This window comes from Aotus nancymaae, unplaced genomic scaffold (genome assembly GCF_030222135.1).
Source record: "Aotus nancymaae isolate 86718 unplaced genomic scaffold, 86718_ANA_hifiasm-v0.15.2.pri h1tg000033l, whole genome shotgun sequence".
Taxonomy (NCBI): domain Eukaryota; kingdom Metazoa; phylum Chordata; class Mammalia; order Primates; family Aotidae; genus Aotus; species Aotus nancymaae.
Genome location: NW_026988447.1, coordinates 8,124,921 through 8,138,522, shown reverse-complemented (window position 1 = coordinate 8,138,522; position 13,602 = coordinate 8,124,921). Strand labels below are relative to the sequence as shown.

The 13,602-nt window shown below is 37.0% G+C and overlaps 1 protein-coding gene and 1 pseudogene across 7 annotated transcripts in view; one reads left to right on the top strand and one right to left on the bottom strand.

The window, feature by feature from the left end:
- The window catches only part of RAPGEF2 (Rap guanine nucleotide exchange factor 2), a 262,303-nt gene that overhangs the window by 110,596 nt on the left and 138,105 nt on the right, over nt 1–13,602 (top strand). For all 7 annotated transcript variants that reach the window (XM_064383780.1, XM_064383779.1, XM_064383781.1 and 4 more), the window contains one exon: nt 644–727. In XM_064383780.1, coding sequence (XP_064239850.1) covers nt 644–727 — 84 coding nt within the window. The remainder of the gene's footprint in view (nt 1–643; nt 728–13,602) is intronic.
- LOC135277721 (transcription initiation factor TFIID subunit 9-like) lies at nt 2,961–3,738 on the bottom strand (annotated as a pseudogene).

Below are 13,602 nucleotides of genomic sequence, written 5' to 3'. Positions count from 1 at the left end.
AAATATGGCACATTCATACAATGGAAAGGAATGTTCTACAGCAGTAAGAAAGAATGCTCAAGAAAGCCATCTTTTGAAGAAAAGATCTCTAAGAGTTATCACAAAAGAAAGAATTGTGTAGAGGGTGCTCCTAAAAGAGAGCATACTCTACTCAATTATTTCCTTTGTGACAAGATAAGGGATAAGAATATATGTTTGTTACTGTGTGCATATGCATAAAGAAGTTCTAAAAGAATACTGAAGAAATAGTGGAGAAATGTGAGAACTTGCTAGACAGGGAAAATGATTAGGAATAGTAAGTTTCACTGATAGCTCTTGGTATTTTTTCGTTTTATGAAGTAAGTGAATGTATTTCATGTTCAAAGAAGGTAAAAAATAAAACTTAGAATGATAGGTACTGCAGGTCTAAGAAACATTTAAAACATTTAAAAATACTGATAAATATCTTTTGTGTATTTCAGGGATAGAAAATAATTTGTAAAAATGATTCCAGTAGTTGAATAATGGTATTTTTATGAATATGTTTTATGCTATTGTTCTTTATCATTTTAAAATGCAGGTGCTTCACTTTGTGCTATATGTTTTAATTTGTTGTTGTTGTTGTTATAGGTAACAATCTGATTCTATTACCTTTTCTTTTCAGTCCTGATGATATTGGGACCTGCTGGTATATCCTTCTTTCTGGTTCTGTGTTCATCAAGGAATCCATGTTTCTTCCAAGAAGCAGGTATGGTAAAGACATTCTATAATAGATTATCCGTGAGACTTAAAATTCTTTTGCAGAATTGATTATTTTCTAAAATTTATTTCTCTTCCTATATCCTCTTCTGTGGATACAAAGCAAGACAGTACTTTGGGGTGTTGATGCATGAATCTTTATGAAATAACTTTGTTTTATATACACTGTTTTAATCTATTTAACAAAGGGCAAGAACAGAAAACATGCTGATGACGTGTGCATTTGTTACATCATCATGTCAGCTGTGGTGAGGGCACATTTGCTCCTAGGGAATAAAATCGGCTCAAGATAGCTTAGATAAAGGGGGACTAACTTGAGTACAGTAGGCAGTCTCATAAACATTTGAAGAGAGGCAAAGAAAGTTCCTTAAGACCGCATGGGACTAGAAATGGAAAGCCAGGGACTTTCATTGACTTTTTTTGCTTCTCAAGACCATATGGCCTTTCATTTTTGCATTTGTCTGAGGATTGGCTTCCTGCTCTGTAAGGCTGTTAATTTCTTCCTCCCTGTGTCTTTGGCTTGTATGTGCTGAAGATTCAGTTATGGCCTATGTCCCTCATGTTTACATTGTTTGACTGCAGTGTTGGTACTGTCTTTAGATTCTTCAGGATACAATCTGACTGGCCTGGGTTGGGGTGGATGTATTCCTCCGTTCCAACCAGTTGTGGCCAGAAAGGGTTAGGGCTCATCTGTTACATACATAATTACCTAGGTTCAGGTTCCCCAGGGATATCAGCCACTGAGTTTCAGTAGTTATGTTTCTATGTACTTTTCGCAAATAAATATTTTCACTAAAGGTTTTAAAATTTTAAGTATTTTTATTTTAAATTAGTAAAAAAATATTTTATTTGAGTTGACTAAGTTTATTAAAGTATAGGGATTGCCACTTTCTGCTACTTAGCGCTTCAATAAAAATATTCAAATGTCCTGTTGATAAATATTCTGAATGAGTCAGGGTCATATTAAGAATCTATTTTTAAGATGTGAACAAATTTTTATAAAAGGTCAGAGTCTGAAACAAGGAGAGGTAATTTTACACTATAGAGAAAGATCAGCCTGGGTGTGGTAGTTGACGCGAGTAGGGTGGGCCTTTGGTGGCCAGAATGCTGGTGAAGGAGTGCCAGAGGCACGTTGCATCCAATTAAAAATAATCTCGGGTGCAATTCTCATGCCTCTTTGCCCTTCTACTTCTTTGAGGTTAAATTGGCAAACATATTCTCATTGGAAAATGGTCCCATGAGGGAGGGAAGCTCTATTGCCTCTTTGTTCCTGTAGTAGCAATAGTCTTAGAAATGAGGCTAGCATTGGTGGTGGTGATAGTAGTAATAGAGATAGTGATAATTGTAGTGGTAAAAATAATAGTAATAAAAGAATGATGACAAAATAACTACGCTTTTACAGTATTTCCCATTTACCAGGTACCATTTTAAATGCTTTGTCTATATTAAATAATTTAATTTCATAACTCTCCTTTGAAGTAGGTACAGATATTACCTGTATTTTATGAGTGAAGAAACTCTGGTAATACAGGATGGAAGGTGGTTGTACCTCCTGGAAATCTGCCTAGAAAGCCTGGAGTGACCCTGTGAGCCAGCTTCAATAATTCTAGGAATTCTGTTTCAGGGACGTCTCCATTGGAATTGTAATACTGTTCCACTCCTTCAGACTCAGGACCTACTTTTTGGTCCCTTTTTGGAGGTTCTGTCTGACTCTATTTCAGAACTTAAAAGAAGGTGCTGGCAAACAGTATTTAAACATTGGCATATTTTTAAAATTACATATAATTTAATATAAAAAGTAATAATTACTACATACATTTTCAAAAATAAAGAGAAGAAAAAATATCAGCTAAAATCCTCTCATCCAAGATAATCATTCTTTAATAGTATTTTTTCTCTAGACTTATTTGCATGTATTTAAGATCACGCTTTAAATACAATTTAATGTCTTGCTTATTCCAGTTAAAGAATATATGTGTTGCCTTGTAATATTAAAAACTCTTCATAAAAAGGTTTACTCTTTATAACTTTTTTTTTTCAAATTAATGAATGACAGCTTTATTTTTCTTAGACTTTTAATTGAAAAGTATGGTAATTGTATTTACTCATTAAATATTATTAAAGTTTTCTAAAACACAACTTGAAAACATCCAGCATGCATGTTTAATATCAGTACGATGCATTCAAGACCAACTATACACGTTACATGCACCAAGGCTAGATTATAAATTATCATTGTCATCATCTTCATGTTTTCTTTTCAATACATTTGATGATTCATTGGCAGTATTTTGTGATGACACTATATTAGTGGTAATAAGAATGTTTTTGGACCCAATTAATGATAGATTGATCAGAACATTCTGAACTGCTGAATGTTGCAGGAATTGAAGCTTTTACAGATGGAGACTGTGAAGTGTAGGCATCTGTACTGTAAACCTTTGCCCCCATGAGGGACATGGGAGTCCCTACTTTAGTTGAAACAGACATGGTCTGTGGGGTTGGTGTGCCTAGTGTGGGAGTACTTGGTCTGCTAGTAACCGAACCAACACTTAACCGCGGGACTGTTACTCTTCCCACAGAAGTTGATGCCTTTTTTTGTAAAGATTTCAGCCTATAGTTTGGAGCTGTTAAGCAATACCTATCAGGTGTCAATCTAGGATCTGAATATGGCTTGATTAATGGCAAAGGGGTTTGATTTCTTTGCCTTGTGATATCTAATAAGGAATCTCTTGGGGGAGGAGAGGTAAAAGACTGGTGGGTGCAGCACTAGATTGCCAATCGCACATCATCTGCATCAACAGTAGCTTTCTTACAGCATGGCTTGAAGAAATTTTTGCATCATCTAGAATTGTGGTCACATATAGGAAGGCAAACTCCAACAACTGATTTATAACTGCTGGTTCATGTTCTGTAATCCCCCCCATCCTTCAGGATTTGTGCCATCATCTGTGCATCTTTCAGTATGCTCTTGGGAGAAGCCATCTTGCCAGACTCCATGATACCTGATAATCAGACTTCTCGAGCTGAGTCACTCACGTTAATGTATTTCAGTCCCGATTTTGATGCGAGTTCTTTCCTAGTGTGGTTTTTCCAACCCCTGGGGTACCTAGCTTTCCCTGACACGTTTCCATCGCAAAATTGGCAGGTGGACATAACTTGGGTCGGTGCTTCCTCTTTATAACTTTTAATGCCTATTTAACATTCAGTTATGTGAATGTCCACAATGTAGTTAATAATTTTAAAGGATACATTTTTGATACTTTTTATTACAAATAATGCTGTAGCAAATGTAATTTGAAATTTATGTCTTAAAAAGATCACTGACTGTGACTGCATTATCATCTTAATACAGAGTCTGTTGTACAAACTAACTCCGTAAGATTGAAGCCCTAGAACAGTGAAGAAGCCAGTAATGGTCATCTTTGACTACCAACCATTATCAGCTAGTTAAGTAACAGCTTGTTCTAACTTCTGGAAAGGGAACTTAATGTTCAGAAAACTCCTAGAAAAAAGAGGACTTGCAGTTCAGACTTATTTCTTGAGAACATTGGACTCTATGTCTGATTATTTTAAAAGATGACATAAGTTATCTTTTTTCTGGCTGCATGTCAAATGCTTGCCAGTTAGTACTTTAATAGGGTGAAAAAGGGAATGGCGGTTCAGACTGAGTGACAAGCTAGTGCTTGTACTATATATAGGTTATTCCTTCATGTTGCACCTGCTGACATTTGCACTGTCCAAGTTGTTTGTTTCCTTTGGGGATGTTGCCTTAGGAATAGTACTGAGATTGTTTTAATGAGAAAGATGTTAGTGGTATTATGCTAAAGATTGGCATTAGTGATTCAATATCTATTTCTCTTCCTCAATAGAAAATGTGGAGGTTCCATATAGGTTAGATATTACTGACAGTCCAGTTTCATAAAACAACTAGTTCACAGATGATTCTTCACCCTATGTTTTTTATCATGTAAGCCTGGAAATTGGTTATTAGTGTATAATAATTCAACTGAACATTCTCTTGAAAGTGCCAGCTTGTTTTGATGGGTAATTCACCTTGAAAGTACCAAAGTATCTTGAACAACATTTTTTATATTTTTAACTAATTCTTCTGAAATTGTTTCAACACATGATTTCATCCGGTGAAAAGGATGATATATATGACAGAAAACCTGTCATTTGGCTTCCAGATTTAATTAGCCTTATGAAATCCTCAGTTGACATTTAAGTCAGCATTTCATGTTTTTCTAATTTTTTTCTTTCATTTTTGTTACCATTCTAGATAGATGAGAGTTGTTTGGGTATGTACCTTTACTTTGGTTGTTCAAACATGAGTATTGTTCCTTGGTAAGATTTGTAAGCCTATGAATTCCTATGTTGTCAGTGATAGCTTGCTCACTCTTCTTCCCTACTTAAGCAATTTCAGTGATTATGAATGTTGTTTTTGTGAGTTTTATTTTTAATCTATTAGAAATTTGTCAAGTTTTGAAACATTAATATTTATATAGTGCCTCTAAGACCTTGTATTTTATGTTGTTACATATATTGTTGCCTTAAGATAGAGCTAAACTCTTATTTGAATTACAATTTGTATCGAAGCAAGGTACAATTTATAGTTATTGTTTTCTTAAAAGTCTTACTTAAAATGAATTCCTGTTTCTTTGTATCAACAGAAGATTGCTAGCAAAGGTAATTTAAAAATGGAGTGTGTGGGATCAGAGAGAATATTTGGCATAGGTGAATATAGAAACAGCGCAAACTGTGATGTGTTTTTTCAAGTCTATGAAGCGGTCGTGGCCACTGTGTTGTAAGGTTGTGTGCTATATAACTTTACGAGGTGCTGCTTACACTCTTGGTTATTGTAGGATGATTTATTAAAATAGTTGACAGGCAGAGGGTAGTAAGAAGAAGGAGATTTTCCTACATAATATTTTCAAAGGCATCATTTGCAACAGCTGTGGGGCTGGAAAGCAACAGATGAAAATTATCTAAAGGTGCAGTTTTAGAAATGGTTTTCTAATGTACCTTTGCTTTACGCTGTTGTACATAATGGGAAGGAAAACATTGACCATCTTCATTGCCCCTAAGTGCCCTAAATCAGTATGTTTAAAAAATTGTAATTTTTTATATTACAATTTTGGAATTTAAAATTTGAAATTGTGGAATTTAAAATTTTGCCTAAAATTACCCCATTCTGTGAATGATGAAGCCTACATTTTCTAATAAAGTCACAATATAATAATGAACCAGTATATTATATTTTGGCTGCTGACTTCTGGAAGGCTAGGAATTTATTAAAGATAGGTTCAGACTGTATTTCTAAATGTGCATCTAGCTCTTTAAATTATTTGTTAGAGAAGGAGGTAGTTTACCTAGGTTTTATGTTAACTCATAGAGTCTTTTTCTCCTAATTTATCAGTGATTTAAAAATCTATTTGAAAAAATAAAAGAGTATGCAATGTTTATTTTGTGGGGAGGGGTTTCAGAGTCTTGCTCTGTTGCTCAGGCTGGAGTGAAGTGGCATGATCTCAGCTCATTGCAACCTCTGCCTTCCATGTTCAAGCAATTCTCGTGCCTCAGCCTCCCAAGTAGTTGATATTACAGGTGCCTACCACCACATTCTGCAAAGTTTTGTGTTTTTAGTGGAGATGAGGCTTCACCTTGTTGGCTGCACTGGTCTCAAACTCCTGACCTCAAGTAATCCTCCCACCTTGGCCTCCCAAAATACTGGGCTCACAGGTGTGAGCCACCACCAGTTTTTTGTTGTTGTTTGGTTGGTTTTTAAAGAGACAGGGTCTCAGTCTGTCATCTAGGCTTGAGTGCAATGGTGCAATCTTAGCTCACTGTGGCCTTAAGCCCAGAGCCTCCTGGACTTAAGCCATCCTGTCTCTTCAGCCTCCCAAGTGACTGGGACTGCAGGCACATGCCAGTATGCCCTGCTGATTTGAAAAAAAGAAATTTTTGGTAGGGGGAAAGATCGGGTCTTGCTGTGTTGCTCAGCCTAGTCTTAAACTCCTGACCTCAAGCACTCCTCACACCTTGACCTCTCAAAGTTCTGGGATTATAGGCATGAGCCACTGCATCTGGCCTATGCTAGATATTTAAGACATGAACCGTTATTGTTATACTGAGACTCTTCTTTGAATTTATGTTGGTCACAGTCTTAAAAATCACTGCTATTGAAATGCGTAACTTGATTTTCTTAATAAAATCAATTTTATCATAGACGTCCCAAAGGAAGGGCCTTTTAATAGAAATAATCATGTGTACCGTATTTAATCATAAACAGCATCGTTATTGCTTTAACAGTTTAAAACCTTCTACATCTTTTATGTAGAGCATTTGCAGAGGAATCTCTTCATTTTTTTTTTTTTTTTTTTTTTTATGTGGTGGCCAGGTAGGGACTGTAAGGTTGAAGGGAAATTAAGCCCAGGGTAGCCATTAGTCTAGGAACTTTCAAGATGCCAATAGGAGGATGATAATCAAGGCTGGAAATTGGAGAGATTAGGACAAAGACTCTTTGGAGAGTGGAGGCTTCTGATGCATGAACTTTAGGGTCTGATTATTTGGGCATACAAGTGTGTTAAGATACTGTATCTACAACAGAAAATGTACTGGCAGTGGGAACTGCCGTACAGTGAAGTGCCATTAAAATTGAGGTTTGCTTCATGGGCCCTTTCCATGCTTATTTATGGCTTATTCTGCTTATTTTATAGGTTTCAGTGTTTTTTCAGACATTAATTGAAACTTGCATTGACCACACTCCTACTGTGTGGTCTCTGCAATAAGTCCTAGAGTATTCAAAATAGGTAAGGTAATCTACCTCTGCTGTCATGTAACTTAGTATCTGCTTGGGGCGATGAGGCCGTTGCATATGAAATATAAAAAACTTCCCTGGGTGTCACTGAACAGGTAAGTAGTACAGTGTAAATTGACGTGGCGAAGACTATACAGAATGCAAAATCATTTCAAAGACGGGTATTTTAATGTATGTGGAAGATGATCAAGAGTGGTTCTTAAGGGGATACTTCTTGAGTTGGGTTTATAATTTAGATTGTTGGAAAGTAGTCAGAGAGAAAATGCGGACATAATAAAGAACATGAGTGATAGCACAGAGATAGGATTGAGTGAGGATAATCCAAACATAACCAACAGCTTGAGTGAGGGCAAAAGAATGAAATCAGTTTATCTAGAATATAAGTGTAGTTTAGGGAAGGAAATAGTTACAGAAGCATTGGTAATGGTGGCATTAGTGAGAGCTTTACTTTACAAAGCTGTATAACTTGGTTGGAGAGCCGGGACTGTTGGTAAGTTAGGTCTCTAGTAACATTTGCAGAAGGTTGAAAGAAATGTGCATATTATGGATTTGCACCATGTTGACTGTGTCCATTTACAATTAGTGCTTCTTCTTCATTGATACCAACTATGCCCATAATTTAAAAATTAAAATTGTGCTGTGGTACTTTTAATAATCACATTTTAAATTAGAGCTGGCAGCTATAATGAGAATAAGTGGAGAAACAAGACATTCAACTAATCAGTTTGGAGAGGCTGAAATACTATTCTCATTATGATTCACATGACTAACAATGAGCTACTCGAGTTTAAAAATTGCAGACCTACATTCTGCTTGCCGGTGCTACATGATAAGTTAACTGACTGCTCTGAGAGCTTGCAAGTTTTTTAGTAATGAAAGGGGGTACAACAATGGATGAGTGGTTCTATATGTGGCAGAGACTAAAGACAAATTTATTTACTTATTTTCCAATGGGATTATTTATTTTAATTTCAACTTTTATTTTAGCTTCAGGGGGGTGCATATACAGGTTTATTACCAGGGTATATTGCGTGATGCTAAAGCTTGGGTTTGATTGAACCCATCATCCAGATAGTGAGCTACAATAGGTAGCTTTTCAATTCTCGCCCCCTTCCTTCCTCCCCGCTCTTGTAGTCCCCAGTGTTTGTGGTTGCCATGTTTATGTCCATGAGTACCTAATGTTTAGCTCCCACTTATAAGTGAGAACATTTGATACTTGATTTTCTGTTTCTGTATTGCCCCCTCCAGCTCCATGTTGCTGCAGAAGACATGATTCCATTCTTTTTTATGGCTGTGTAGTATTCATGGTGTGTATGTACCACATTTTCTTTATCTAGTCCGCCACTGATGGGCCCCTAGGTTGATTCCATGTCTTTGCTGTTGTGAATAGTGCTGAGATGAATGTGCAAGTGCAGGTTTCTTTTTGGTGGAATGATTTCTTTTCCTTTTGTTGCATACCCAGTAATGGGATGGCTGGGTCAAATGGTAGTTCTATTTTTATTTCTTTGCGAAATCTCCAACCTGTTCTTCACGGTGTCTGAACTAATTTACATTCCCACTAATAGTGTTTGAACATTTGCTTTTCTCCACAACCTGACCAGCATCTGTTGTTTTTTGGTGTTTTAGTGATAGCCATTCTGACTGGTGTGAGATGGTATCTCATTGTGGCTTTGATTTGCATTTCTCTCATAATTATTGATGTTGGACATTCATATGTTTGTTGGCCACTTGCATGTGAAGACAAATTTAAGTGTTTCTCATTTCATACAAAGAGCTGTATAGGATTAGAAAATCATATTCTTGAAAGAGTACACATTTGTTATAAGTCATGCAATGACTTACTGGAGATGCCTTAAGGAATATGGCATTTTAAAAATAACTCACTAGTGAATTATGTTACAGAAGGGTAACTTCATTGGACGTTAAACATATCCAAAAGGCATATAGATAAGTGAGGGGTAGAGTTCTGGAAGTTGTGCATTCACGTAAGATTTACTTTCAGGTATTGGCAAAAGTCACAGCTGAAGTACAGATTAGGCATAGTAGGACCACGGTGATTGGAGAAGGAATGGAAGGGAAAAAGGAAAAACTACAGATCATGAAAACTGTCCTCATTGAGTTTTACAAGTAATATATCCTTTCCTCCTCCCGTGGGAAGATACTACTAACTTATAATTGGATTAAATGAGGCATTACATAAGATTTTTAGACATTTTCTTTATAGAGAAGATTATTAGAAGTTGTTGGCTGGACGCAGTGGCTCACGCCTGTAATCCCAGCACTTTGGGAGGCTGAGGCAGGCGGATCACCTGAGGTCAAGAGTTCGAGAACAACCTGGCCAACGTGGCAAAACCCCGTCTCTACTAAACATACAAAAAAGTTAGCCAGGTGTGGTGGCACAAGCCTGTAGTCCCAGCTACTCTGGAAGGTGAGGCACGAGACTTACTTGAACCTGGGCAGCAGAGGTTGCAGTGAGCTGAGATCGTACCATTGCATTCCAGCCTGAGCCACAGACTGAGACTTCATCTCAATTAAAACAAAAAAAAAAGAAGAAGTTATTTTCTTTAATGGAAAACCATGAGACTTTAATTCATATTTGGAATGGCCTAAAGTTAGATGATGGGAGAATTAGTAAGGGCTTCTAAGCGTATAAGAACTGCTTATCTATCTCAAGCTTTGCCTTATACTACCCATTATCATGTTATTTTTGCAGTAGCAGGTGATTGGGTCCTGTAGTTGGTCAGTTAATGAAAGTACTAGGTTAGGAAGGGAGCCATCTGTTTTAACCTTAAAATGTTCAGTTTGATCTATGCATATAAATATATGTATAACTGAATCTACAGTTGAGTTAAAATATACACACGTGCATAGATACTTGTGTATCAGTTCATTCTCCAGGACTTGACTCTGTTCCCCTAAGTGTTCTGCACTTATATACCCTGCATCTTTGAAGAATTGTTTACCAAAAGGATTCTCAAAAGTTATGAGTAAAAATGACCAGAACTGATTTCCAAAATCAAACATTACTCCAGGTTATTGGTTATGTCTTTTCAAGAGATTCCTCACCTTGGTGCTTTATGAGTTCTAATGAGCTTTTTTTATCCTGACTTCTGTCCTAAACTGCTTACCTGCAATTCTTGATATGCTTGTATTTCTGTCTTATTCATTCTACTAACATTATTGATTGCTTTCTTATGTGTTTGCTTAGAATGTGGTGCTGACCTAAAGAGAGATCCTCCTCATGTGTGATCAAAGCTAAGAGATAAAAAGTGTTTTGAGAAGAGAGAAGGGTCCCTTTGTCCAGTGCTACAGGGACATTCAATAATGAGAGACATAACCTTTGGATTTAGCAACGTGGGAGTCCTATGTGACCTAACAGAACTAGTGTCAGTGGAGTGGTGGAGCTGGTTGAGAAGACAATGGGGAGAGAAGAATTGGTGAAACAGAAAATTTCACCATATCAAGAAATTTTGTTGTGAAGAAGAGCAGGAAAATGGGGTGGTGGCTAGAGTTGTAAAGTCAAGAGGGGTTTGTTTCTTTAAGAGATGCTAACATGTGTTTGTGTGTTGATTGAAATGATCCAGTTGAGAGAAGTACAAAGATGATACAGGAAAGAGGGGAGGTACTTGCAGAAGTGGATGAAATTGCCACAGTGAGGCGGGATGGGGTGAGGGAGGTGTTAGTTTTTGAGAGAGCAAAAGCACTTCATGGTCTTTTATAAACTTAGGGTAAGGGATGTAAGTCAGTTTGGGAATTCTGTGATTTCCTGCTGCCAAACATAAATCCAGATTCCTTGGTGAGACATGCAGGGCAGCTTAAAAATGCTTCCAGCTTGCATTGCTTCCAACATGCTCTACAGTTACTGATCTCTGTGGTCTGGACATGCTTTTGCCTAGGCTGTTCTCTCTGTCTGGGATATCCTCCACCTTGTTGTCACCTTCCTCCTACCCTGTGAATTTCTTTGGGAAGTCTACCCTTGTATTCCTGTTAGGATTAATCATTCCACATCCATATTAAGCTGTGAGATTTTCAAAGGCATGGGCTCTTTATTCATCTTTGCGTCCCCAGTGCCTAGGACATAGCAGGCATTTAGTAAATGTTGGCTGAATTCTGTTGTCAGGATTGTATTTTTAACTTGCCCTTTAAGAAAATCACTTTAAAAAGTTTGACAATATTATGATAATATATTCCCTTTTAGAAATAACTTTTCAATAGCCAACAATTTATTTTAATGTCAGGTTGATATAGAAGAGAAGAACCAGGGAAAAGAATGAGGTTGCAAGGTAATGCAAGGAGGAGTCTGGGGAAAGTGTGTGAGAAATTGATACTGTTTGACCCATGCGGGGGTGTAGAAGAGGAAAAAGGCAAATGGTGTTTTCTGGATATTAATTTTTTTTACTGTGTTAGTTGTAATTAGTTTTGGTTACAAAAACCAATTGCAGCAACACAGTAGGACCCAGTTTTTCTCTCATGGAAAAGGACCCTGGGAGTGGATGGTCTTGGATGGTTTGGTGGTGGCTCCAAGTGTGAAAGGTTGCAGGCTTCCATCCTTCTCTGCTTGTGCCAGCATGTGGCTTGCATTTTCAGGATCCGTTCATAGCACAGATGGCTGCTGAATCCCAGCTATCATGTATGCATTGAAAGCTAGAAGCAGAAGGAAAGGCAACAGAGCAGAAAAGTTACCTTTTCCATCCAAGACAGATTCCTTGAAGCATCATTTCTATTTATATCTCATTGTCCAGAATGTTCTCATGTGGCACCTTCAGGCCAGGCAGGATCCTGGGACATATAGTCTTTTATTCTGCAATGTGATATGCCCTGCTAAAAATAATAATATAAAAATATCCTTCTAAGGAGAAAGAGGAAAATGGATATTGAAGCAGGGAACCAGCAGTCTCTTAAACCTGCTCTTCAGTTTTCCCCCTCACTCTCGGAGTGCATTAATTACCTGTGCTCACATTCTGTATCAGCTTAGCCACACTTCTTTAGCTCTTGCATCATCTGTAATTCCTATTTGTCCTACTGAAAGTTGACTCAAGTCCTTATATTCCCATGACACATACAAGGCAAAAGCTTATATTAAAGATTTTAAGGAAATGCTGGGAGAGAATTCCAAATAAGGGAAAGAAAAGTATGAAACAAATATCAACTTGGTTCACTAGAGTGGATGATATTGAAGGAAAACTTTAGTGACACTGCTTTAAATGTAAAATAAGGTAGGTCTCTAAATTAAAGTAGTAAACTGAAATATGTAAATAGTCAGTTATATATATTAAAATGTTTTCCCTTTGGGTATTAGTCATACTTTCTGCTTCAGAATGAAATATCTTTATCCTGGAACACTAACATGATTTTTAGCATCATTTAGAACCCTCTTTCCTCTTGTAAATCATGCTCTGGTGTGATACCTGATGCACAGAGCAAAACTGTTCTCTAGAGAGAAAGGGTTCAATTTCTGGATCAAGTTGGGAATTTGGTTGCTGTGACTACAAAGTCACAGATGTGCCGTACATATAAATGCAGGCTTATGTGGCCTTTGGAATACTGGCATTGGTAGTGTCTTAACACAGTAAGTAGCCTTAAAGAGAAGGACTCTGATATTTTTTGTGTGTATAGTTGATGGAGTTCCACAGGTCACCTGATGCTTAAAGTCTTCAGTTAGGACATTGTTTATGATCCTTGGTATAAATGAGTGTATAATAGTTCATCCTAGAAGTCGTATTTGCAGTGATGTTTGTATTTCTCTTGAAAAAATAAATAATATTTCATAAAGATTTTAGAGTCTGATGTTTGTGTCAGTGAAATACAGTATTTTTTTTTCTGGAAAATATTTCAGTTGGTTACCCACTGCTAAGTGCTAAGGCTCTCATAACCCTTGTTTGTGCCCCGGTTGTTTTTGGAGAAGGGATAGAGGGATGTGTGAGTTACTGTTTCACTTGTGTGAATTCACGATATATCTTAAATTATATAGCAACTAAATTTGTTTTTGTTTAAGAAAGTGTACTTTCTGTATTGGGGTCACTCACAAAATAACAAGAGTAAGAATA